The sequence below is a fragment of the Branchiostoma lanceolatum genome, chromosome 1 (assembly GCF_035083965.1).
Source record: "Branchiostoma lanceolatum isolate klBraLanc5 chromosome 1, klBraLanc5.hap2, whole genome shotgun sequence".
Lineage (NCBI taxonomy): Eukaryota > Metazoa > Chordata > Leptocardii > Amphioxiformes > Branchiostomatidae > Branchiostoma > Branchiostoma lanceolatum.
The window spans coordinates 21,851,784-21,876,707 of NC_089722.1; the positions used below are offsets into that span (position 1 = coordinate 21,851,784).

The 24,924-nt window shown below is 41.8% G+C and overlaps 5 protein-coding genes across 5 annotated transcripts; 4 read left to right on the forward strand and 1 right to left on the reverse strand.

The window, feature by feature from the left end:
• The first annotated feature begins 40 nt into the window (after positions 1-40).
• On the forward strand, positions 41-8,944 carry LOC136441475 (bleomycin hydrolase-like). Its single transcript, XM_066437775.1, has 11 exons — positions 41-270; positions 1,076-1,277; positions 1,743-1,848; positions 2,486-2,722; positions 3,463-3,555; positions 3,905-4,060; positions 5,870-6,028; positions 6,452-6,519; positions 6,830-6,944; positions 7,466-7,532; positions 7,808-8,944. Exons 1-11 carry the CDS (start codon positions 153-155, stop codon positions 7,981-7,983), a joined length of 1,497 nt encoding a protein of 498 aa, XP_066293872.1. The 5' UTR covers positions 41-152; the 3' UTR covers positions 7,984-8,944.
• LOC136441482 (potassium voltage-gated channel protein Shal-like) lies at positions 8,595-11,774 on the reverse strand. Its single transcript, XM_066437788.1, has 2 exons — positions 11,623-11,774; positions 8,595-10,875 (listed from the first exon to the last, which is right to left on the reverse strand). Exon 2 carries the CDS (start codon positions 10,791-10,793, stop codon positions 9,330-9,332), a length of 1,464 nt encoding a protein of 487 aa, XP_066293885.1. The 5' UTR covers positions 10,794-10,875; positions 11,623-11,774; the 3' UTR covers positions 8,595-9,329.
• A 2,224-nt stretch (positions 11,775-13,998) lies between these two features.
• On the forward strand, positions 13,999-16,644 carry LOC136441517 (uncharacterized). Its single transcript, XM_066437854.1, has 5 exons — positions 13,999-14,252; positions 14,818-14,905; positions 15,108-15,212; positions 15,471-15,619; positions 15,892-16,644. The coding sequence occupies exons 1-5, from the start codon at positions 14,061-14,063 to the stop codon at positions 15,943-15,945; spliced, it is 588 nt and encodes a 195-aa protein (XP_066293951.1). The 5' UTR covers positions 13,999-14,060; the 3' UTR covers positions 15,946-16,644.
• LOC136441501 (uncharacterized) lies at positions 16,503-19,879 on the forward strand. Its single transcript, XM_066437830.1, has 6 exons — positions 16,503-16,706; positions 17,356-17,523; positions 17,965-18,052; positions 18,950-19,075; positions 19,232-19,377; positions 19,718-19,879. Exons 1-6 carry the CDS (start codon positions 16,503-16,505, stop codon positions 19,769-19,771), a joined length of 786 nt encoding a protein of 261 aa, XP_066293927.1. The 3' UTR covers positions 19,772-19,879.
• Positions 19,880-20,460: 581 nt separating this feature from the next.
• On the forward strand, positions 20,461-23,523 carry LOC136441507 (uncharacterized). The gene is made up of 6 exons (XM_066437841.1): positions 20,461-20,663; positions 21,124-21,291; positions 21,692-21,779; positions 22,061-22,186; positions 22,369-22,517; positions 22,869-23,523. Exons 1-6 carry the CDS (start codon positions 20,541-20,543, stop codon positions 22,920-22,922), a joined length of 708 nt encoding a protein of 235 aa, XP_066293938.1. The 5' UTR covers positions 20,461-20,540; the 3' UTR covers positions 22,923-23,523.
• Positions 23,524-24,924: the final 1,401 nt, after the last annotated feature.

Here is a 24,924-nt window from a genome sequence, read left to right on the forward strand (position 1 = left end):
TTCTTTATATCACACAAATTACTGCATCTGGATGCGTTTCTTTGCCGTGCTAATCACTCGATCGGCTTCACTTCCGGGTAGCACAAAGAACTGTCTACGCGTCTTGACTGTCGAATCTTTCTAAATTTTTACAGTTTTACTAGCCAAGCAGAATGTCTCAGTCCAACGATCCCTCCTCTCCAGCTCAGGTGGCTTCAGAGGCCATGTCCGCCGACTCTCCAAAGGATGCGGCCGCCCAGAAGCAAGATCCTATACCTTGCAGTAAAGCGGGTAACTATGACTGGCATAAAATTATGATTTGTTTCTCAAGTCTATATAAATTATGAAGGAACCGCGTTTGTAGAACTGATAATAGAAACGATTGCGTCTAGAATGGAAGGTAGTTCCCCAGCTTTTCCTGCCTTAGTTTTTACTTTATTTGTCTATTAGTAATTAGAAGAAGAAGTACGCGTATACATTCTGTTTTTTACCACCAGTTGTTGGTGTGGGGGGGGGGGGGGGTACTAAAACCATGGCCTGATGAACAAACGAGTGTGTAATACTCTAGCGGTGGCTTTTTTTCTTCATAAGAGGGTAAATGTCTTTTTGGGGCAGTGTTTGAAGTTCGAGATTGAAACAATTTAATAGTGTACAGTTGAATTAAAAAATGCATATTCGCTATATGTTATGATATTTGTGGTAAAAGGTCACCGTGAAAAAAGGAAATATCAAACCACTGCAAACATTTCAAGAATTACATGTATCTGGATCCAGAATCAGATTCAAAATCTTTTATTCACAAGTTAACTGTCGTTAAACCCGTATTCCTTGTGTTGCAGGCCTTTTTCCATAATCAGTCATTTTGATTCAGTCTGTAAGTTGTAACCAGACCACTCTACATTCAATGCAAACCATCATTAGTAAAATGCACTTAACGTAATACCTCTACATTTATCGCAATGCAGATAGTAATGAGCATTGATAATTTTTCTCTTATACATATTTTTTCATGAATTATTTCATCTTGACAAGTAGCTAACCCTGACCCAGTGGGCCGAGGGATGATGATGATGATGATTATATTGTTTCCTAACAGGTGTACCTATGGAGGTGCTAGCCAAGTTTCAATCCAACTTTGAAGCCGAACCTAAAAACAGGCTTGCGCAGAACGTGGCGACCACGAATGACCTCCTGTCGGTGTGCCTGGATCGGAGGGTCACCAGTCAGATCAACCACGTCTTCCAGCACAAGATTCCAACCGAGGGGAAGCCAGTGACCAATCAGAAGAGCTCTGGCAGGTGTGAGGCAAACTAGATAACCAATCACGTACCAGCTAACATCAAGACTTGGGATTTGTATTAATATGCTTGTGATCTATGTGAAATGTTGCAGGTGTTTTGCGGCAAAGGCAATGATCTTTTTTCATTGCAGATTAGGAATTTGCACAGCATATGTATCATTTGAAATTGCAGAGATCACGCATGATTAATATGAGCAACTATTGATGATAAGTACAAAAGCACACTGGATGTGCAGATATGAAATACAGCAAATATTCATGATATCAGGCTGAAACATTGCTATCTTGTTTTAACATTAGCAATTTAATGGCTAAGTACTGTAAATGTTGACATTTTCACGGTGGCTTGAATTGATCACGGTTTTTACGGTTATGTTTCACTGCAAACTTGACCCTTCATTGAAATCAACAACTAGCATTTCTTGCCATCAACTGTAGCTTCATCTTTTTCACTGCCCCACAGATGCTGGATCTTTGCCTGTCTGAATGTTCTGCGTGTTCCCTTCATCAAGAAATTTGAACTGGACGACTTTGAGTTCAGTCAAAACCACCTTTTCTTCTGGGACAAGGTAAGGATTTAAATCCTTAGGTCACACTGTGACCTAAGGATTTAAATCACGTCACACCAAGTTAATTTCTTGTTCTTGGATTGAAGTAGAATAATGCTAGATTGGAATATCAACATGAAAGTAGACTCTGAGAGGAAAGTCTGTACTGGTCAGGTACACACAGTTTCAGGGAGTGAACAGAGTCAAGTGCCAGTTTTCACCCCAGCCTTCTGTTTTATATGTCCTCTTACTAAACCTTTACATTGATATGTCCATGAACCAAGAAATTAAAATTGGTTTAGCCTTAAATTTAGATGGCTGTTTTACATGTGCAGGTTTTGATGTAGCATGGAAAAAAAGCCAATTTTTCCAAACCAATCCAAACCAAATCAATTTATCAATAAGTCAACGTGTAGTAACATGTAATAAAAAATTGCAAAAATGTTATTTCTAAGATCTTTTAGTTTTAAGTTTTACAAGCAAGTTCAGTTCCTTCCAAATTGCATGTTGCAGGTAGGTATCCCTTGCTCTGATTGAGTTGTATTATTGTATTAGTACTGAAAGAATCATCATGATCTTGTAAACTTTGGGGCTACTGTCAGCAGACGAATGCATGCAATTGGTGGGATTCAGTCTGATTTCTACGTTCCTTACACAGATCGAACGAGCGAACTACTTCCTGAACGCCTACGAGGAGGTGGTGAAGCGGAAAGAGCCTGTAGACGGTCGTCTCTTCCAGTTCCTCCTGGCCTCGCCCAACCCGGTGAACGACGGCGGCCAGTGGGATATGCTGATCAACCTCATCAACAAACATGGCGTCATGCCCAAGAAATCCTTCCCAGAGTCCTTCAGTGCCACTGCATCCAGGAGACTGAACCAAACCTTGAACTACAAGGTCAGTCAATATCTTTTCGGTATGATACCAGGGCTTGAAATTCAGGTGCACTGAAAAAAAATTCACTCATACCCAGGGTGCACAACATGAAATAAAGTAGAATCAATACAGTATAATCTTCAGAACTCAATTTCATATTCTATAGCTGACTAAAAAAATCCAACTAATCTATACAACAAAGATTTCACTCTTATTATGCTATTGTACAATAGTATCTTTTTGTACATAAGCCTACACAAATGGTTAAGTGCATCAAATTCAATGCACCCACAGTAAAAAAAAGCTATAATTTTGGTTGCACAAAAGTGCATGTGTACCCAGTATTTTGAGCGCTCTGTACACATGACTTTTTTTAGATCATGAAAATTGGTCATCATTATTTTACGAAAATGTGGAATTGTTTCAGTATTACTACTATAATTGCAATGTCCATTGCAGCCTGAGAGGCTGATAAAGGGGTGTAGAATCTGATGAACCTCATGGGGTTTCACAATATTTCTTAATCTACAGTTGATAAGGCAATCAAGTCCTGACATTGTAATTCAATAGCTTGTCATGAGTATAAACCACTAGGCTGTGAAAATATCATAGTTTTTTTACAAAATTGAAGTCCTTTCTCCTTATCCTCTTTGCCCCTGGTGAAACCATAACCTCCTTGGTGAAACATAAGGCCATGACTTTTCTTTCCACGAAATGAAGTGAGTAAATCAAATATTACATGTACATCCCTGTCTCTACAGCTCAGGTCCTTTGCAATGCAGCTGACCGCCTTGATGGAGAAAGGTGCCTCGCAGGACGAACTTGACCGCGAGAAGGTCAAGATGATGGATGAGGTCAGTCAGGTTTGCTGAAGGTCAAGTTCAGACTGGAAGAATTATTGGCTTCTAAATGCCATAGGGATTTCATCATGCCTTAATTACTGACTTCTGGTATAACGATAAATGCATTTATCGTTTCTAGTGATAAGACAACTACATGTATTGTGATGTCCTGGTCAATTGTTGATATAAATGTATGTATAAACAGAAGCTTCCCCTATAGCTGATGAGCTACGGGACTGGTGAGGTATAAATATATTGTACAAAGTGTACAATATGTCATCATGTATGTATGTATTGTACACTATGTATTTTGTACATCAATGCTTTCAGAGACCATGTGTAAGTGTTGTTGTTACTTCAGGTGTACAGGGTGACCAGCATCAGCCTGGGAAGCCCTCCTGAAACCTTCACATGGGAGTACTACGACAAGAGCAAGAACTACAAGAAGATTGGCCCCATCTCCCCCAGACAGTTCTACCATGAGCATGTCAAGCCACTCTACAACATGGACGACAAGGTATTGACTCTACATGGTTGCCATGCTCACAGTCAGAGTATAACTTGAACTTGAAGTACATGTATGTATGAGTGTTTGAGGGGGTGGAATCTTTTTGTCCTTGAAGACAACTTAGTGTCGTTCTTACTACTTGAAATCAATTATTTTCACAGTAGAAGGGAAAGGTGGTGTTTGCAGTGTTTTAAGTTTGCTGTTGAAAGAATTCCGTGTTAACGTTGGGTAACATAAATTCGCCATTTTTCCGATAATGGTTGACTGAAATCAATCTAGCAGAACAATAAACCATCCTTTTTTTCTATTATTCTGTCAGTATCATGTACTATCTTTGCACTAATCATGGTAGATTTTGTCTCTAGTCGTGCTGACACCATAATATTTCAACTTGAAACTACCGTCAGCCGCACGCACAATGACGGTGTTGTCGGACAGGTGTGAACATTATTTCGGGAGAGAAGATTCGTCTTGAATATCTTACCGCTAATTACATTTTATACAGCAGCTATTCGTTCCATCCTTGGCTTGAGGAGAGTGCAATGGATATAGACGTGTCCAAGTCAAAAAAATACACGAAAAAACGGCCGTACCACACACATCAGGCCTTCGGTAACATCCCGTTTGTTGAGTCGGTAGAACGTCACTCAAAGTCGATCCCCACCGTCATGGCAACGTGTACATTATTCATGGGAAGTTAGCTGGATGCCGTAGCAATGGTTATACTACTATGTCCATGTGTTCCTTGTTGTGTTAGGAGCAACCTTTGAGGAAAATATCGTCTTCAGTCCACTATCACACGCAACATTTAGACAAAAAAGTGTTCCTCACAAACCTTTGTTGTCTGCTTGACGACAGGATTCTGGGTAATAATATGGCGGCGGGAAAATACACGTGCCGTAGGTTGTAGCAACAAAGAGGAGTTTTGATGATTGATCACACTTAGAATCCAGTTGCAGGTTAGCAAAAGAGATTGTAATAAGTTGTCTTGTAAATAATTGTGTTTAGCAGGCAGGAGATGTGACATTTGTCTTATAAACCAGCGAACAACCGTGCAGTGTGATTCTCCCACGAAGCCCCCAGACTCTGTCAATAAGGGACGGAGAGTTTTTTACGTCGCCAACTTGTAATGCATGGTTATCGAAGCTTTTCAGCCAGTGTTCTGAATACGTTAGTCTATCCGGTTTGCATTGCTGGCGTTATAACTGATTTTGCATCTAGCACATTTCCCTAAAATACACCGTTCCAAAAAATGGCAAATTTAAGTACCCCGCAAATTTATGTTAACCAACGTTACAGTTATTTTTAGTAATGCATTATTGAAACTCATATTTGTAGAGGAGAGGTTGCCTCACAAACTTCAAAAATGAAACTTATGTGAACATTTCAAGATTTACAGTATTCATGTCGAGTCTTTATCCAGACCATTTTAATGTCATGACTTAACATCTACTAACATAATTCCACCAGGGTACATCCTGGAAAGATACATCCAAACAGATCTCCGACCCAACGTCCCCCAGTATGGTGCACTCCTGTATATCTAAACTGTGCATACCTGGGGGTTGCTTCACTAGAGATATCTCAAACCCACTGACTTTCAAAGTGGTGGATTTATGTAACAATCAATTATCTATAGATGTAGAAGGGAAAGGAGATTTTTACAGTGTTATAACTTTGCCATTGAAAGAATTCTGTGGTAAAGTACTGTAGTAGTGCATTGAAAACTCATTCATAGTGGAGAGGTCACCTCACAAACTGCAAAAATAAAACTACTGATTAATAATGTTAATGGAGGTTACCTCTTTTTTCTTTCAGATCTGCCTGGTGAATGACTGCCGTCCTGACAACCCCTTCGGTAAGCTGTTCACGGTGGAGTTCCTGGGGAACATGCACAAGGGCCGCAAGGTCCTGTACAACAACCAGCCAATCAGCGTGCTGAAGAAGGCCACGGCAGAGTCCATCAAGGCAGGGGAGGTCAGCACCGAATTCCTCAAGTCAATATGTGTTTTTAGATGATGATGTTGTGTTTCTCTGTTTCCTGCAACTTCTAGAGAAGTGTTATCAGAAGTTGTAATGACAGTAGAAAAGTAAATGGTGTATGATGCCAAATTTTAACATACTCTTGTCATCTATAGCAAGGATAATAATTCATTCATTCACCAAATAAACAACAAACCACTTAAAGATCATACCTCCAGTTCTTGATTCTAGATACCAGGTTATAAAACTAAACGTTGACTATACCTATGACTAAACGTTGACTATTTGCCGTAAGCAGTTCATTTTCATTGAATGATACTACGGTATTCTTGTTACAAGAGTGCACTTTTGTTCTTGTTGTTTGTGCGTCTTGAGCATGGTTCAAAGATCTTGACTATGTTGCTTCTTCCTGTAAAGGCTATCTGGTTTGGCTGTGATGTTGGACAACACTTTGATCGCAAACTGGGCGCCATGAACCTTGAGTCGTAAGTGCCTGTTGTTATATCTTACTTGTATTAGTAGCTTAACTCACCACAAACTCAATACAAGTAAGTCTGGATATACATGAAACGTTTGTTATCATTACAGTCAGGCAATCTGCTTTATGTTATGAATGTTATTTTCAATTTTTATTTTACAAAAAACTCGTGAATCTCATTACACCATTTTTGGATAGTTTTTTTGTTGTACATGTGTATTGATTGTGCTCTGTTGGATTCAAAACAAAGAAAACTTACCATTTTCTATATCTGTTATGTCATGAACTTGAAAAATGTTTTCTCTTTTGTTCTTTAGGCATGACTTTGAGTTGACACTTGGGGTATCCAGGAAAACAATGGACAAGGCACAGAGGGTCATCTATGGGGAATCTCTCATGACCCATGCAATGGTCATCACGGCTTTTACTCAGGTAGGTATAGGCAGACATGTTCTAGCTTTCATGGCATTAAAATACAATGTACATCTCTTTGATTTGAACAAAATAGCACTTTTTCTGTTGCAAAATGTTTTCAAGTTGCTTACTTGTGGTTTTCATTTAACCAATTCAAAATATGTGCATGATATTAAAGGAGCAGCTACATGTTTTCTACTTGTCTGTTTTGTCGATATCCACGTCATAAAAAGGCGCTAGCATTTACTTAAGTGTTGTAGGCTGGTCAGTAAGTTTATGAACTGCACATCTCCAAATGTTATACATTGTTAATCTTCTTACTTTCACCTTTGAGGGAAAACCTGGGACCAGGGACAAGACTTAGTGATTGAACAAGCTAGCTAATTGCAGCTCTCTTTCAAAATGCAGTACTATAAAACCAGGAAAATCTTCTGGCAGAAAGTTGCTATTTTGGCAGAGATTTGATTAGCTCTGAAAGTGCTGTCTAATGAGTTCTTAGTGTACCACTGACACAATTCCAATTTTGCTTTACTTTTCAGGACGATGATGAAAAGTATGTGAAGTGGAGGGTGGAGAACTCCTGGGGAGAGGAAGGAGGTGACAAAGGTGGGTGATGTTTTAGTGTCAAGGGTCTTGAGAAGATGTTATACAGAACATCAAGAAATGGTTCATATTTTTCCCTGTCGTTCCTTATGAAATACAGGACGGGCAATTGAAAATTCTAAAGTAGAGGGCTATAGATTTCTCACTGTACGTAATACATGACATACAAGTTTGTATTTTCCTTGCTATTACTTCATCTGCTTTCCCTTAGTCTAAGCTCTAATCTGTAGATTTCCTTTCATATTTTGTGACATACCATTATATGTTCCATCCTACAGGCTACCTCGTAATGACAGATGACTGGTTCACAGAGTACGTGTTTGAAGTGGTCGTCGACAAAAAGTTTGTCTCCGATGAAGTCATGGCTGTCTTCAAGCAGGAGCCTGTTGTCCTTCCAGCATGGGACCCCATGGGGTCTCTAGCCAAGAGCTGCCCATCAAAGTCCCACCTTTGAGGTGTCGTAGACTCCTGGGTGGTTACTTGACTAGCTTCTACCTCTAGACTTAAAACGGTAGCAGTGGCTTTTAGTATTTCTACAATAGGAAGGATGTGGAATTTTCTCACTTTTTGAAATGCTCTCTCAATGTTAACCACTATAATGGTGCACACCATTCTACTGCTACCTCTTGTAAGCACAGTGTCAAAACAGATGGAAACTTGAACTTATAAGTTTGAAGATTGTATGTTGTAAATGTATGTCAATTTTCTGTACATGTGTAATACCATTTCATGATTCTTTGTTTCATGACTATTCAAGAAGACAGTTTTGAATCAACTTATGAATGCTAAAATCCCACACAGGTTTGATGCATAGCTAGGAACCACAGTTGTCCATCTGACACGTACACATGTTGACCATATAACCTCCTTGTGTTGACCTAAGCCATAATCTGTCTTTGAAGGTCTTGAAAGGCTGATATAGTTTGAACTTGGTGACTTAGTCAAGATGAACTAGACTTATGACGAGGAATTATGTCACCTTTTGAGTTGGGGTGTATCTGTGCCTGTCCCTCTGCTGATTACAGTTCAAGTTGACATGCAAAAAGAAGACAGGATTGTGTTGGATAGCTCAAGACTCAAGTCTTCATGACTTTAATACTTATTGACTAAGAAAAAGGCTCAAGTTTCAAAATTTGGATTGAAGACTGATACTAGTCTCATCTCTGGTCTTAACACCACTACTTATCAACATAGCTTTATGTGAAATGGTTGTCTTTACCTGAATGACACTTACTTTCTCTTTGTCATCAACAACACATTCAACTCAGAAACAAATGTTGTAGCAATGGTAAAACTTGAACAATGTGACCAATGTATACAGCAAAGCACTATCATATTCACATTCCCCACTACTGACTTTTTAAAATTCAACAATTTTAACTTGCAATGGGATATTAAAGAGGGTCAAAATTCTGCACATGTTTCAGGGTCTATTTGTCCATCCATCATATAGTGTGTTGGTACAGCTACTAAGATCTAATCTTTGGAAAGTGACAAAGGACCATTGGCTGTCAAAAATGTAGAAGGGTTAATCATATACTGTACAATTATACATTATATCATCTACTTCCTTTCGATTATGTTATCAGAATTTTATGGCTTATAAAAGACGCCAAAGACAATCAGAAGTTAACAACAAAGCCTAATGAAATTAACTTGATTCGGCTGGTAAACAGTGACTCTAAAACTACAACTTCAAGTAACTTTTCCACATTAGGTAGCTGGTTTTTACCATATTATCGTAACAACACGGCAAATCACAGACTGCAATTCCAACCTATTTAATTAGATTAACATAAACTACACGCTGCTGGTCCAAGTCAATATGGGTGTACCCTCGTACTCTCCCGTTACCCTCTCGTTCCCATGGCTCTCTGTGCTCGTTGGATGATTGATCACCTGATCACTTGCTGTAGTACATGTGTCCTGCGACTGACGGGCCTTTCGTTCAGGCGCCAGGCACCGGCACCCCTTACGTTTGAGGCGGACCATATCTTGTGTGGACCGGCACAGTTCGTTATAGTTTCCGATGACGACTGTGACGGGGAGCGTTAGGAGGATGACCGAGCTGATCATGCAGATGCCCGTCACCACCTTGCCAAAGATCGTCACAGCCACCATGTCGCCGTACCCTAAGGTTACCATGGTGACGATGATGTACCAGAAGGTGTGAGGGACTGAGATGAAGGGGGAGTCTGGTACACCCCTCTCCGCTTGGTACACGATGATGGAGAACAGTACCACTGTGATCAACATCGTGAAGACGAGAAATCCCAGGTCTTTCATGCTGTTCTTCACCACGTAACCCAGTCGTTTGAGCTTCTCCGAATGACGTGCGAGTTTGAAGACCCGAAAGACGCGGAGGACCCTTAAGGTGACGAACGCGCTCGTGACGGCGCTCTTCTGTGGCAGCATGAGGCTGATGTAGAACGGTAGGATGCTGACCAGGTCGACGACACTCATGAACTGACGGACGTGCTTGCAGCGGTTAGGAGCGACGTAGAGTCTGATGATGTACTCTAACGTGAAAATTACAGCGACCGCAACCTCGAGGACCGAAAACGGAGTCGTAAAGGCTTCTCCAACATAGACAAACTCACCTTCCTTTTTCCCAAGAGAGTAGATTGAGTTTTCGACGACATTCGCTGTCACGGAGAGCGCTATGAATGCTGAGGTAAGCCAGAAGAACGCAGCTCCAAATATCGTCTGCTTTGGGTTCTCGATCATGTAATGCAAACGTTCCCGGATGGTTCGCGGTGTGGACTGTGCCATCTGTTTCTTAAGAAACGGTTTGCACTTCTCCAAGGCTTCCTGTTTGTCCTCATAAAACTCCAGACAACAGCTGCTGATGACTTCTTTGAGCTGGTCCACCTCAAACCCGAAGGACAAGAGTTCCTGCTCATAGTCCAGTAACTCTTCGTCGAAAGGAAAGTGCAGCATCCCCGTCTGATAGTAACTCAGGACGTATCGGAAAATCTCAGGGTCACGATCGGGAAAGACATATTCCTGACAGTCCGTGTCAAAGAAACGCTCGCGTTCTTCGCTACCTAGCAGCGTATTCGGATAAAAGTCCAAGATGTGTTTTGAGACCTGAAACCGAGTGCCTCCGACTCGCAAGACGACTTTGTCCGAACGACGCCGAGCAATCCTCTTCGCTTGTTTTCGGAAGGTCTCGAGGGGTGCTCGGGTTAATGCCTCCTGTTGTCTGCTGGTCTTTCCGCGAGAGGGTTCCGGAGTGGAGGCCCCGCCACGTACAGCATACATCGTGAGCAATGTTACAGTGTTTCTTCAGATCAGCAAAACTGATTAACAAAGTGTGTATAACGTCATAGGGCCAGATCACCTCCTGCAGAAATTGAGAAACAGTTTATAGTCGTCAACGAAAGCCTGTTATATCGGAAGATCACCATATCTCAAACAACTGTTCAAGTACATAATAAATTGGATATTATAACTGCATAAGCTGGTGTCATAGGCAATTAAGGAAATTTGTCCGTCTCTTGCAGACGGGTACCTGTAATGTTATCTGCTGATTAATGTCCAAAGTAATGTAAGGCATAGGGGTGCCGACTGTAAGAAGAACGGGAAAGTCTCTAACAACTTAAGCTTTCGCCATTCCTTAAACTTGTCATGCACATAGAATAAGCCCAATCAGCGACATCGTTTGTGGGAAATTAAGCCATCACACTTAGAACGCATGTAATCCTTTTCTCCCGTGCTGTTATCCGAAGGGAGTACTAGTACATGTCTTCAATTATCACATGCAACCAGTGCGTATCACATACGTGCGGGCTTGATACAGGTGCACCTGGGATAGGTGCTCTAATCCGAACAATTAATGTGGAAGAGTATGACACTGTCACCTAATTATAACACATCTCATGTTCCTTTGTCTCGATAAGTTGTCAACATTCGTCTTTAAAGACCTGGAGTGCAAGAGTGCCATTTTGGTCGGTGTGATTGCACAGTACACTCTCTTTGACACAGTTCTACCCTCCCCTTCAAAATCTATCCCGTTCCGTCCTACTTTTCGCAATGCAGACTTCGGTACAATGTTTGGGTCTAAGTTACCGTGTCAGAGTTACACGCATACCTGCTTCTTCCACGCCCTGTTTCACTCATGTCATCAGCTCTAGTGGTCATGAAATCCAAAGGAAGACCCCGTCTCGCTCAATAGTATGTGCAACTACGGCCTTATCTGGGCACCATTTTTACGCCCAGGTACACGGTAAACAACGGCTAGAAAGCAGGCGTCGCTTTCCTTTGTTAAGACGATGAAAGGGCGGCTGAAACTGTAGAAAGGGAGCTTTAGTTAACTTTGCAAAGAGAAGCCGTCACCTGAGAAGACTCCGGTGCAAAAGGAAACCACCGATCCACATGAAAACAAACAAAATGGGCACTGAGAAGTTGGCAGTCTGTTTGCATTGAGACCAAAGAAAATAGCCGTCCATTGCACCAGCAACAAACATTGTTAACCTTCTCCCTGCTGCCTAACTCTGTAACCAATAAGTAGTGGAGTGCCAAACGGCTACTTCAGTATGCTAAAGTATGAACAAGAGAGCCACCAGAAAGCAGTACCAAATCAGCTCAAAACTACATTATCTAAATCCAATGGAGGCTATAAACGGGGCATCGGTCATTAGATAGCGGACGATGAAACATTCTAATACCATTCTTCAAACCTACAATGTACAAGGCGTGAATCAACTTTAACCACTTGAAAAGTGCTTTCAACGTGTGGATACGTGTAATTTGACTTATGCGCGGTCATGACTGGTATGATGACTCTCTCATACTAGCGATGCCATAGCCATAAATTGATGTATACGTGTAATAAGGAAATAAAACGTTGAGGAAAGGGTCGAACTTGGCAAGGGAAAGCGTGTGATAAACACATACATGTACATGCATGTACTTAAACTAGTACTCATTGCATGCAAAAAGTGATGTGTACATTAATAAGAAAGAAGAAGAACTTTATTGCACGATATAATATAGGGAGCGCTTCGACGGGGGGGGGGGGGGGGGTGCATGGGCTCCTCGCGCGGCGTCCCAAAATTGTCAACGAGTCGTATTCAAACTCGCAAAGGCCATTCTCAATGTATGTATCTAGATGTATGACGTCCGGGCCTGTTGGGGAAAGTATTCACAGCCTTTAAGCCTGATGTCTTTAATACATTCACATCTTTACTACTCGGGACTATATACCACATAGGAGCCTTATTTGCAGTACCGCTCCCGGCCGCAGCCTGAAAACTGTCGAAGACGACCGTCAAATTGCCAAATTTCGGTATTTTCGGGAACGGGAAAATCGCGAAAGGCTGGCAGAGGGTTTTCCATTTTTGAGGCTAATTTGGTTTTCTTTTCGAAAGTTCGACCATCTACAATCAAGAGTGACGATATCCTAAACATTTCACAAACAAAACAATGGGGTATTCGGTTATAACCAACATCTTACCAATAGAAGTGGTTGATTGTACATTTCCAGTAAAAAGTCACGTTTTGAAGGCTACCACATCCAAATTTGAATCCTATTTTAAAAAATAATAAGACGTTGAACAAATGTAATGTTTTTGCCTGTTCGTATGACAATAGATCTAATTTTCCTTTTGAAATAATGTAGGTAAGCCACACCATGTTGATCACTTAACTCTGCAATATAACGTTGTGTGCAGGGGAAGCCCTTTTAGGAATTATTCTTACCATGTCCTCTGAAACAAGACAACATATCTACTGAAGGGTGAAGGCAGGCTTAATACGTGTGTTCAAGGTTTCCTTCAACATTGATACCAGCCTGTATTGAAATGATTACCCAGATAAGAGACCGCGTTTACCCCACTACCCGGTGACTTATAACCTTTGTGCGGTCAACCCAGAGAATTATATAATATCCTTGGGTCAACAAACAATTTCATCAGCTTTACTTAGATTAGTAGATTTATTTGAGGTGGTTCCAAAAGTCGGCACCCCTAACCTGGGAGGTAAGCTGTTGGTGAAACAGAAGCAATGGTATTATCGGTTCTACTTGTGTTCGTACTTCACATCACGGTGGGACTTGTGGAGGCACAACAGCCATGTTGCACACCGCTACAGTGGCAGGCAACACTGGGGGTCACATACGGACAGGTGCACAGAACGTTACAGTCAATACGTGGGTGGGCGGTACTGTGGAAACAATATATGTAACGTTACATTTTCCTTTCATACACAAGGGATTTGGCATACTTTGCCAATGGTTCAGATTCTGGGTGTATAACTCTAGAGCTAACACGTCACGGATAAGGGAATACATTCTGTTATAACGCCGCTTTGGGATGAAGTTCGATGCTTCCTTCTGTTCCACTTCTGTTCTCAGACATTTTTCATGCCTTTGACTTATTTGATTAGTAGAACATATTGAGACAATCAAGACGCTTCTGAAATTTCCGCGACTGGAAAAACAATTAAACAATGCATCTCTTTTTACGTATTTTAAGTTTTGTGTCCTCAGCAAGAAAACAAAACACTGGCAGATAATCACTGACGTTTTCCATGGCTGTTATGTGCATTCAGGCTATCATTATTGACAGTAACACTACCCAAGAGGTTATGAACCTCAATGCAGAGTTTGCCTTCGATTGGAACAACCGCACAGTGGCGATGTGGATGACAGGTACTCAGTTCAGCCCTCTCGTTCCCAAACCACAACCTGTCCACACTGCCTACATCTGGGACCACGCAACGGTTAGTGAACGTGTTAATAAGTGCAGTCGAATATTTACTAGGGACCACCTCTGTGATAAGCACAGTCAAATCTGTACTAGTGACCATCTTTGTAATAAGCACACAATCAAACCTGTACTAGGAACCACCACTGTGATAAGCACAATCAAACCTCAGGTACTAGGAACCACCCCCAGTGATAAGCACAATCAAACCTGTACTAAAGACCACCTCTGCAATAAATGCATTCAAACCTGTACTTGTGATCACCTCTGTAATAAGCCCAGTCAAACCTGTACTAGCGACCGATAGTACCTCTGCATAATGACCACCTGGACATTGTGGCCTCTTGTTATTGATTATTTTCACCATTGCTTCAGGCATAATAAGCCCATCTATAGTGACCACCTGTCTATTGCGACCATTTTCTCCAAGGCCGTTGACTGTTCGCTATAGAGAGGTTTGACTGTATAACATGAGCGTTTAGATATCTGAAGAAAAACATTACCGGAAAGTCTTCGTGAGATACGTTTCATTTGTCACCTACATGTAGGCTCAATATTGTCATCGGCTTGTTAATTCTCAGGGAGTAATATGGACCGTCGACCTGACAAGGCAAAGCTGCCAGCACAATGAGATGAGTAAAGGTCCTATACCCAAGCTGTGCATTGCAGGTATGTCACAATACATCAGTATCATGATAACAATTGAATAATAAAGATACGAAAGAGAATTTTATGAAATAGATGGATAGATACCTTGGTAGATAGATTTGATAGGCAGAAAGATGAATGAATGGATGGATTAATGGACGGATGGACGGATGGATTGAGAAGCAACAAAGGTTTAAACGTTTGAGTGTGCCCCTTTCCACAGATGACGCCGTCCATGTCGCTGCCGCACATCTGGGTCCAAGCCAGGTGGTCTGTGATATTTTCAGGTTTAAGTACTCTGCAGCTGCAGTTACTGTAGCTAGGAAAGGTACGGCAAAGTCATCAACAGTTTTCTCAAACTACGTTAGTCGTTATATATATTATGCTTTTGTTAGCCAACCTGCAACCTATTAGTAAGTACAATGTTTGATTTTAAAAGAACTGCTTTAACTGACCCTGTAGACATATTACAGGCATTTTTGGTAAGAAAAGATAACGTTGTGATGGCATTCCAGAAGGTGTAAAATAACACTGCTGTTGATAAATTTAATATTAAAGTTCATCACTATATTGACTCTATTTCCAGGATGCATACCAGTGAGGGTGTCTCTATTGGAGGGCACCCCGACCACCGGCGGGTTCTTCTTCGACGCCCAGGTTTACAACATGAAGGAAGGCATACACAATACCAGTCTACTGTCTCCTCCTGAGTACTGCACACACGGCAACAATAAGGTAATGCCATAATCACTACAGACAGCCATGTGAAATTCTATATGGTAGTGGTGAGAAGAAAATTCTCTCGATCGAGTTCATGCCAACTTTTCTTTGACGAATTCATCGTGAGGTTGTGCTTGTTACGTTGAATGCCACACTAAACAAGCGTATCACATCTGATTCCGTTATCTTACAATCAGACGTGTTCATTGTCTGATCAAACTATACCGTTTTATGACAGCAGTGGTCGTCTCAGTGAACGCTTACAATGTATCTTTCCTGTTTTACAGGCTACAGCACACAAGCCACCTGTCTCATTGGCGAAACTTTTCTCACCTCTATGAGAGACCACCGACGTCTAGTACGATCAGTGTGAACAGATCGGCATCATCTGGATGTTCTAGGAATGACAATCAAGCAAAGAAAACTCACACAGTGTTTGAACTAAGATCAGACCTGAATCCTTTGTACCCATGTCATGGTTCCATTCTTGTTCTTTTCTGGTCTTGATTTCTGTTTCTCAAATGCTTGTTTCACGTGGAGTTATGAGGACTTGCATGTTTTCATTCATGACATCAGCTTGATACCGAATTGTTGTCAGTCTGTTTTTCTTGAGAACTCTCAATTTGAAAGCAGTTAATACTTCTTTGTAGGCAAGCGACTTGAACCTATTATTGTGCAGACGTCCACAGTGGTGACATTTTGTGATGTATCCTTTCCATTTAGGTACTCACATCTACTAACACAAGTCCGACAGGTCACATAAAACTGTATACATATCGATCCGCTACCGTGACCCTGAAAACATACGTCTAATCAGACTCCTCCTCTAGAAGAGACCATGTCACCCACATTACCTGATGACCTTATAACCTTTGTATGGTCAACAAACTACCTCTATATGCACACTCAGCATAGCCTATTTATTTTGCCGTCGGTGGTTCCAAAAGTCGGTACCCCTAACCGCTGTGGTAGAACAGACATGGCGATTCTATCGGTTCTACTTGTGTTCGTGCTTCACATCACGGTGGGACTTGTGGAGGCACAACAGCCATGCTGCACACCGCTACAGTGGCAGGCAACACTGGGGGTCACATACGGACAGGTGCATAGAACGTTACAGTCAATACGCGGGTGGGCGGTACTGTGGGAACAAGCTTTTCCTTCCGTTCACTAAGGATTTGACATGCCAATGGTTCAGATTCTGGGCGACAAACCTATAGCTGATAGGTAATGGATAAGGGAATACGGTCTGTTATAACGAAACAGCTTTGGGCTGCACTGCTGCACTTAGATGTTTCCTTATCTTCCATTCTCTTGTTAGACTTCTTGTTCACGACTTTGATTTAATAAGTAGAACGCGTGCATTTAGAAATATCCGGGACTGGTACAATACTAGTAAAAATACGTCTCTTTTTAGGCCATTTATCGTTTTGTTTCCGTACTTTTGAACTTTGAGTCATCCTCAACATGCAAACAAAACATTGGGGATACTCACTGACGTTTTTCATGGCATAGATCACGAACTTTGAGTGATTTGACTGGTAAAACATAGAGTCAATCAGGATCCATTTGAAATTTCCAAGGGTATGATGTACACCCCTCTTGAAGTTTAAAGTTGACAAATGTTTTGTTTCCCTACTTTGATTTTGAACTTTGATTCATCCTCAACAAGAAAACGAAAAACTGGCGATAGTTAATTACTCACTGGATAAGGGAACAACAAATGTTTTCCATGTATGTTGTTTACACAGGCCTTTATTGACAGTAATACTGCCCAAGCGGTTATAAACGTAACTGCAGAGTTCGCCTTCGACTGGAACAAGCGCACGACAGCGATGTGGATGACAGGTACTCAGTACAGCCCTCTCGTTCCCAAACCTCAACCCATTCACACTGCCTACATCTGGGACCATGCAACGGTTAGTGAATATGGAGCCAAACCTGTACCAGTGATTACCTTTGTAACAACCTCAGTTAAACCTGTACTAGTGACCATCTCTGTAATAGGCACAGTCAAACCTGTACTAGTGACCACCTCTGTAATAGGCACAGTCAAACCTGTACTAGTGACCACCTCTGCAATAGGCAGTGTCAACCCTGTACTAGTGGCGGTAACGTGGCCACTGGTACAGATTTGACTGTGCTTATTACAGAGGTGGTCTGACCGCCTCTGTAATAAACACAGTCAAATCTGTACTAGTGGCCACCTCTGCAATAAGCACAGTCAAATCTGTTATAGGGGCCACCTAACGTTAGATATGGAAAGAAACAACTATCGGAAAGTCTTCGCAAGATATGCGTTTTCTTTGCCAGCAAAATGACATTTAACTAGGGTCAACAATTTATCGGCTTGTTCTCAGGGAGTAATGTGGACCGTCGACCTGACGAGACAAAGCTGCCAGCACAGCGAGCTGAGTAAAGGTCCTGTGTCCAAGCTGTGCGTTGCGGGTACGTCACAACAAATCGTTATTGAACTAAGGCCATATTGCGCCAAAAGTAGTTACTCCTTTTGGCGTATCTAAATACATGGATGTCTAACCTCCATCGACGTATTTCAATATTGCCTTAAAAGGCCATGTTGATTTGATTATATGGACGACATCCTCTGGGAACGCCAAAACTGATGCGAGCGTGCGAATGAAAAAAAGCTTCGGCCCAAATAAAAAGTTGCCTTTATCATGAAAAACTACGTGGTCAGAAAGGTTGAGCAAGTGACTAGAAACACAGAGCATGGTATAGCGCATAAAAGATTCTTCATTTACATTTCTTCACCACATCTTCTTCTTGGAATTAATTTTGTCATATGCATTCTACGACATTACTACCGTTTTCCTTTTTTTTGCAATTGACGGCATATATTTGATAATTTCCAGCATTTTACAGTATTGTCGAAAACTTGCTTTTTTGTGGAAACGGACAAAAATTTATGCACGCGCGGATGTCATCCATATACTGAAATAATCCAGTCAACATGGCCCAACAGTTGATTATCACAGAGACGAAAGAAAAGTTGATGGAGTAGATCGACAAATAATGTAGCCTGGTCCCAGTCTGCACGGGTCGGCTTGTGTGTGTTTTACGGGCCAAGTCTGCTAAATTGACCCGTTTCTGTCAGTCTGTCTAAGCTGCCATATAGAGTTTAGCAGCCGTCGTAGTTCTGCCGCCACTGTAGAGACCGGGAAGGACCTAACTACCCCTCGGGCGGGCTAATCTGTCTGGGCTGGTGGGCATTACTCCCAGCCCCGCAGAGAAACCGGGGAGCTTCCGACGGTATGGTTTCCAGGTTACAAATAGTGAGAAAGTCTGGGACAAAAGTTTAAACGTTCTGATGTGCTCCTTCCAAAGATGACGCCGTCCATGTCGCTACCGCACATCTTGGTCCAAGTCAGATGGTCTGCGACATTTTCAAGTTCAAGTGGCCGGTGGGTGAGGGTACCCCTGCAGCTGCTGTGGCTACTGTGGCGAGGAAAGGTACGGCATGTCGTGAATTCAGTTAACAGTTACTAATGTTAATGATAAGGATTTGCAACGTTATTATGGCCGTAAGGAATGTGTAAAATAACACTGTTATTGCAAAATTTCATACGAAATTCCAGATGATTCTGTCACTGTGGAGTGTATTTCCAGGTTGTACACCGGTGAGGATGTCCATACTGGACGGTAGCCCAACCAGCGGAGGTATCTTCTTTGACGCCCGGGTTTACAACATGAAGGAAGGGATACACAACACCAGTCTACTGTCTCCCCCTGAGTACTGCGCCCACAGCAACAATGTAATGTCATAATGCCACAATCACTTTAGATGGTCATGGAAAATAATCTATGTGGTAGTGGGCAGGTGAAAGTTCTCTTGAGTTCATACCACTGACTTTTATTTTTGAAGAATTGATCGTGAGATTGTGCTTTGCTATCCTTGTTACGTTGAATGCCAGTCTTTGTGATTAGAAAATTGCAATTGTTTACATCTAGCCACACTACACAGGCGTATCACATCTGATGCCATTATCTTATAAATCAAAGGTGTTCATCTTCTTATCAAATGATACCGTTTTATGACAGCAGTGATGTGGTCGTCTACGAAAACGCTTATCATATATATTTCCTGTCTTACAGACTACAGCACACAAGCCACCTTCCTCCTTGGTGAAACTTTTCTCAAGTCTGTGAGAGACCATCGACGTCTAGCACGATCAGTGTGAACAGGAATCTTGGTGTTCTAGGAATGACAATCAGGCAAAGACATAACACAGTGTTTTAATAAAGATCAGACCGGAATCCTTTGTACCCATGTCATGTTTCCATTCTTGTTCTTTTCTGGTCTTAATTGCTGTTTCTCAAAGTAATGCTCGTTTCATGTGGATTCACGAGGACTTGAATGTTTTCAGATATGACATCACCTTGATAAATTGTTGTCAGTCTGTTTTTCTTGAGAACTCTCAATTTGAAAGCTAAGACGTCTTTGTAGGTAAGCGAGTGGTGCCTATCATTCTACAGACAGCCATAATGCTCACACTTTGTGATGAGTAACAGAATAATGTATCCATTCCATTTAGGTAACGTCTACTAATATAATCCCGACACGTCAGATAAAAACTGTATATCCCCTTCCTTGGAAAAGTATAGCCTGAGTACCAGCCTCCGTAGTGACCGCTGGCTCAAAAAATTTGGTTAGCAAGCGAAATTTTTTGAGCCAGCGGTCACTACGGAGGCTGGTACTCAGGCTAGGAAAAGTACGCCGAAAGAGATGCAATCGCCCCAGTATAACAATGCACTCCTGCATAAGAGACCGTGTTTACGTACCCACACTACCCGATGACTTATAACCTTTGTACGGTCAACAAACCAGCTCAACAGGTTTAATCAGGATATTGTATTTATTTCACCGTGGGTGGTTCCAAACGTCGGTAATTGACCTAACCGCTGTGGTAGAGCAGATATGGCGATTCTATCGGTTCTACTTGTGTTCGTACTTCACATCACGGTGGGACTTGTGGAGGCACAACAGCCATGCTGCACACCGCTACAGTGGCAGGCAACACTGGGGGTCACATATGGAATGGTACATAAAACCTTACGATCAATACGTGAGTGGGCAGCACACTGGGAACAATATGTACTTTTCCTTCCATTAACTATTTTTTTTGCAAGCATGCTCCACCAATGGTTTACATTCCGGATGTATAACCCTAGTAAGAGCTAACCTAACTGATAATAGGGTATATAGTTTGCTATAACGAAACGGCTTTGGGATGCAGCTCGATATGTTTCCTTATTTTTCATTCTCTTGTTAGACGCTTTGTGCACGGCTTTGATTTGATTAGTAGAAGTTAGAACACATTGAGTTAATCAAGACCCTTCTGAAATTTCCGGTACTAATAATATCTGTCTAGTAAACAATACGCCTCTTTTTAGATCTTTAACCTTTTGTTTCCGTACTTTTGGACCTTGGGTTGTCCTCAAAGAGCAAACAAAACACTGGCTATAGTCACTGACGTTTTCCATGGCTGATGTGTGCCCAGGGCTGGATTGACAGTAATACTGCCCAAGCGGTTAGGAACCTAACTGCAGAGTTTGCCTTCGACTGGAATAAGCGCACGGCAGCGATGTGGATGACGGGAACTCAGTACAGCCCTCTCGTTCCCAAACCACAACCAGTCCACAATGCCTACATCTGGGACCACGCAACGGTCAGTGCATATGTTGATAAGTACAATCAAACCTGTACTAGGGACCACCTCTGTGGTAAAGCTCAGTCAAACCTGCACTAGGGACCTCCTCTGTAATGCAGTCAAATCTGTACTAGTGACCATCTCTGCACAAGGACACTGTGGCTATTTTTGCTGATTACCTTTTCTCATTAATCTAAGTACCAAGAGCCCCATTTATAATGGCTACTGCGATCATTTTCTCCAAGTACCCTGGATGGTCGCTTTTTTGAGACAGGTTTGACTGTATGATGTAAGAGTTTAGGTACATGAAGAAAATACTACCGGAAAAACAGTCTTCGTGAGGTGCGTTTCCTTTGCCAGCAGGGGAAAAATGACATCACATTTAACTTGGGTCAACATTTTATCGGCTTGTTCCCAGGGAGTAATGTGGACCGTCGACCTGACCAGTCAAAGCTGCCAGCACAGCGAGCTGAGTAAAGGTCCTGTGTCCAAGCTGTGCGTTGCAGGTATGTCACAACAAATCGTCATCATGCTAACAGATGATTATCACAGATACGAAAGAAAAGTTGATGGAGCAAACCTACTCTACAAGTAGAGGTTGTTGGGAAAAATTGTGACCTTTTTGTGATATGCCCCGTTTTTGCTCACCCTCGTCGTTGGGCGGAAAAAGGGGCATATAGTAAGGTCACCATTTCCCCCATCCTCTGCTTGGAGAGTAGAATAGATTTTCAAAAAGTGAGAAAGACTGGGACAAAAGTTTAAACGTTCTAATGTACTCCTTCCACAGATGACGCCGTCCATGTCGCCACCGCACAACTGGGTCCAAGTCAGATGGTCTGCGATATTTTCAAGTTCAAGTGGCCGGTAGGGGAGGGTACCCCTGCAGCTGCCGCGGCTACTGTGGCGAGGAACGGTACGGCTAAGTCGTAAATTTATGCAGTTTTCGCGAAATATGTTTATTTTGATGATTATGGAAGCAAACAAGTGACCTTAAACTGTTTTGAAAGAAAATCTGCTTTCAGTGACCTGGACATATTATTGCAAGATCTCAAACGAACTTTTAGATGATTATATCACTGTACGTACTATTTCCAGTCTGCACGCCGGTAAGGATGTCTATAGTGGACGGTAGCCCAACCAGCGGCGGTTTCTTCTTTGACGCCCGGGTTTACAACATGAAAGAAGGCATATACAACACCAGTCTACTGTCTCCCCCTGAGTACTGCACACATGACAACAATAAGGTATGATAGACGGTCATGAAAAATTCTATTTGGTAGTGGAGAGGTGAACATTCTCCTGAGTTCATACCATTGACTTTTAATTTTGAAGAATTGATCGTGATAGTGTTCTTTGCTTAGATCGTGAGATTGTGCTTTGATTATAAATGTGTTAAGATCTACCCACATGAATAAGAGCCTGGTCACATTCATCATACGATCGTCGAAAGTGAAAGTGACCGCGAAATAAACAAACGTATCACATCGGATTCCATTGTTCAAATCATTGTTCATCTTCTGATTAAACCATACCATTTTATGACAGAAATCATATGAACATTTTTGGTAACACATCATATCTTTCCTGTCTTACAGGTTACAGCTCACGAGCCACTTCCACCTTTGGCCAAGCTTTTCTTTAGTCTTTAAGAGACCGTCGACGTCCAGTAAGATCAGTATGGACAGATCGGTATCATCAATGGTGTCATATAAATGAAAATCAAGCCAAGTCTTTTTTTTCAAAGTAGGTTCTGTGATTTGCTGGTAAGCCGGGACAACGTATAACTAATTACACAAACTCGAGAAGGTCGAGATGTTCTTTGAAATTTAGTAAGGTTTATGTTTGGGGCAGTGTACATACAATAAACATTTATCAGCTGTTAGTTGGAAGAAATACATTGTAATGCATACTGGAATGGCTATATTTCACACTCTTTAGTTATAAATGATAATATTTGCCAAAGCCTGATAATGCTGGTTAATATACATGTACTGTATCAAGGCGTTAGATGTCGTCCTCCCTACCACAAAATATTCATTGCATCACAAGGTCTATTGATAATTTTGTGTGCCTTTGTAGAGTTTGTGTAGATTAGGCCATATTGATTTGATTCAATGGGTGACATCCTTTGGGCACTGCAAAATTGATGCAAGCGTGCGAAAAAATAACAGTTGGGCCCAAACAAAAGTTGCCTTTATTATTATCTACGTCGTCAGGAAGGTTTTACATGTGATTAAACTTTTTTGCCTACATCGTTCTCGTACATTCTGAGGTTAATTGAGCATCCCACTAGCCATACGACTGCACCAGGGCAGTGCTTGTCTCCAGAGCCTCCCAAACCACATCGGGGGGCCTCGGGTTCTCTGCGTCCATCTGGCCTTGCATGGTACTAGTAAGAAACCTCTATTTCAGCACCAAGGACTTTTCCAGTATCTCAGACTCCGCTGCCTGCAAGCGGATTGTGCCTATCATAGTGCAGAAGTTTGTGATGGTGGCACGTTGTAATGAAGAACATAACGATGTATTCATGTATTTAAGGTATTAAACGTCTGCTACCCTGAAATATAACGTCATGCAACGTCCTCCAGTAACAATAATGCACACCTTTATACCTATCAGAGACGGTGTTTACCTAAATACCCGATGACTTATAACCTTTGCAGAAATAGTGGTCCACTGTATTCTACTGCTACAGTGGCCTTGACACTCTGCAGCTGCAATCAGTCTTTCTTCAACTCTCTCCACTGTGTCCTATTCTTCGCGAACTTCCTTAGCCCCCATAGTTTCCTTTCTGACCGTAACGGTTATAACCTTTGAACGATCAGCAAACTACCACCTCTTCATCAGCGTTGCTCATTACAGCCGGTGGTTCCAAAGGTAGGTATACCTCCAAACACGGTAACAGTAAGTGGAAAAGAAATGACGGCTCTAGTCGCTGTACTTGTGTTCATGCTTGACATCACGGCGGGACTTGTGGAGGCACAACAACCATGCTGCACACCGCTACAGTGGCAGGCAACACTGGGGGTCACATACGGAGTGGTATGCAGACTATAGCGGTTGATACGCATTTAGACTAGAGATGTCACATTCTATATTGTTCTTCAATATTTGTTCGTCGTATTTTCCTGTTACTTGCAATAAGCCACCAGGCCAGAATTTGCGATAACCTTTTTTTAGATTTTGATAAGTGGGCGGTACTACTACTGTGAGAACAATGTGCGCAATTTCTCTGTATTCACGAAGGATTCGGCAAGCATGTATCACGATGGTTTGAATTCGAGGTGTATAGATAGATCTAGAACTTATACGTAACAAATAAGGTAACACAATCTATCATAATGCACAGCTTTGGGATGCATTTAGATGTTTCCCTCTCTTCCGGTCTCTTGTGAGACTTTTGGTTATTTGAAATTTCCGATGCTTAAGCTAGTTACCCCTCTTTTTACGTTTGAACGTTTTTTCCTACCTTTGGACTTTGAGTCATCATCATCAACAAGCAAACAAAACGTTTAGTTTAGCGATAGTTGATCACTCACTGGATAAGGGAACAATAAATATTTTCCTTGACAGGCCTTTATTGACAATCACCCTGCCCAAGTGGTTATAAACGTAACTGCAGAGTTTGCCTTCGATTGGAACAAGCGCACG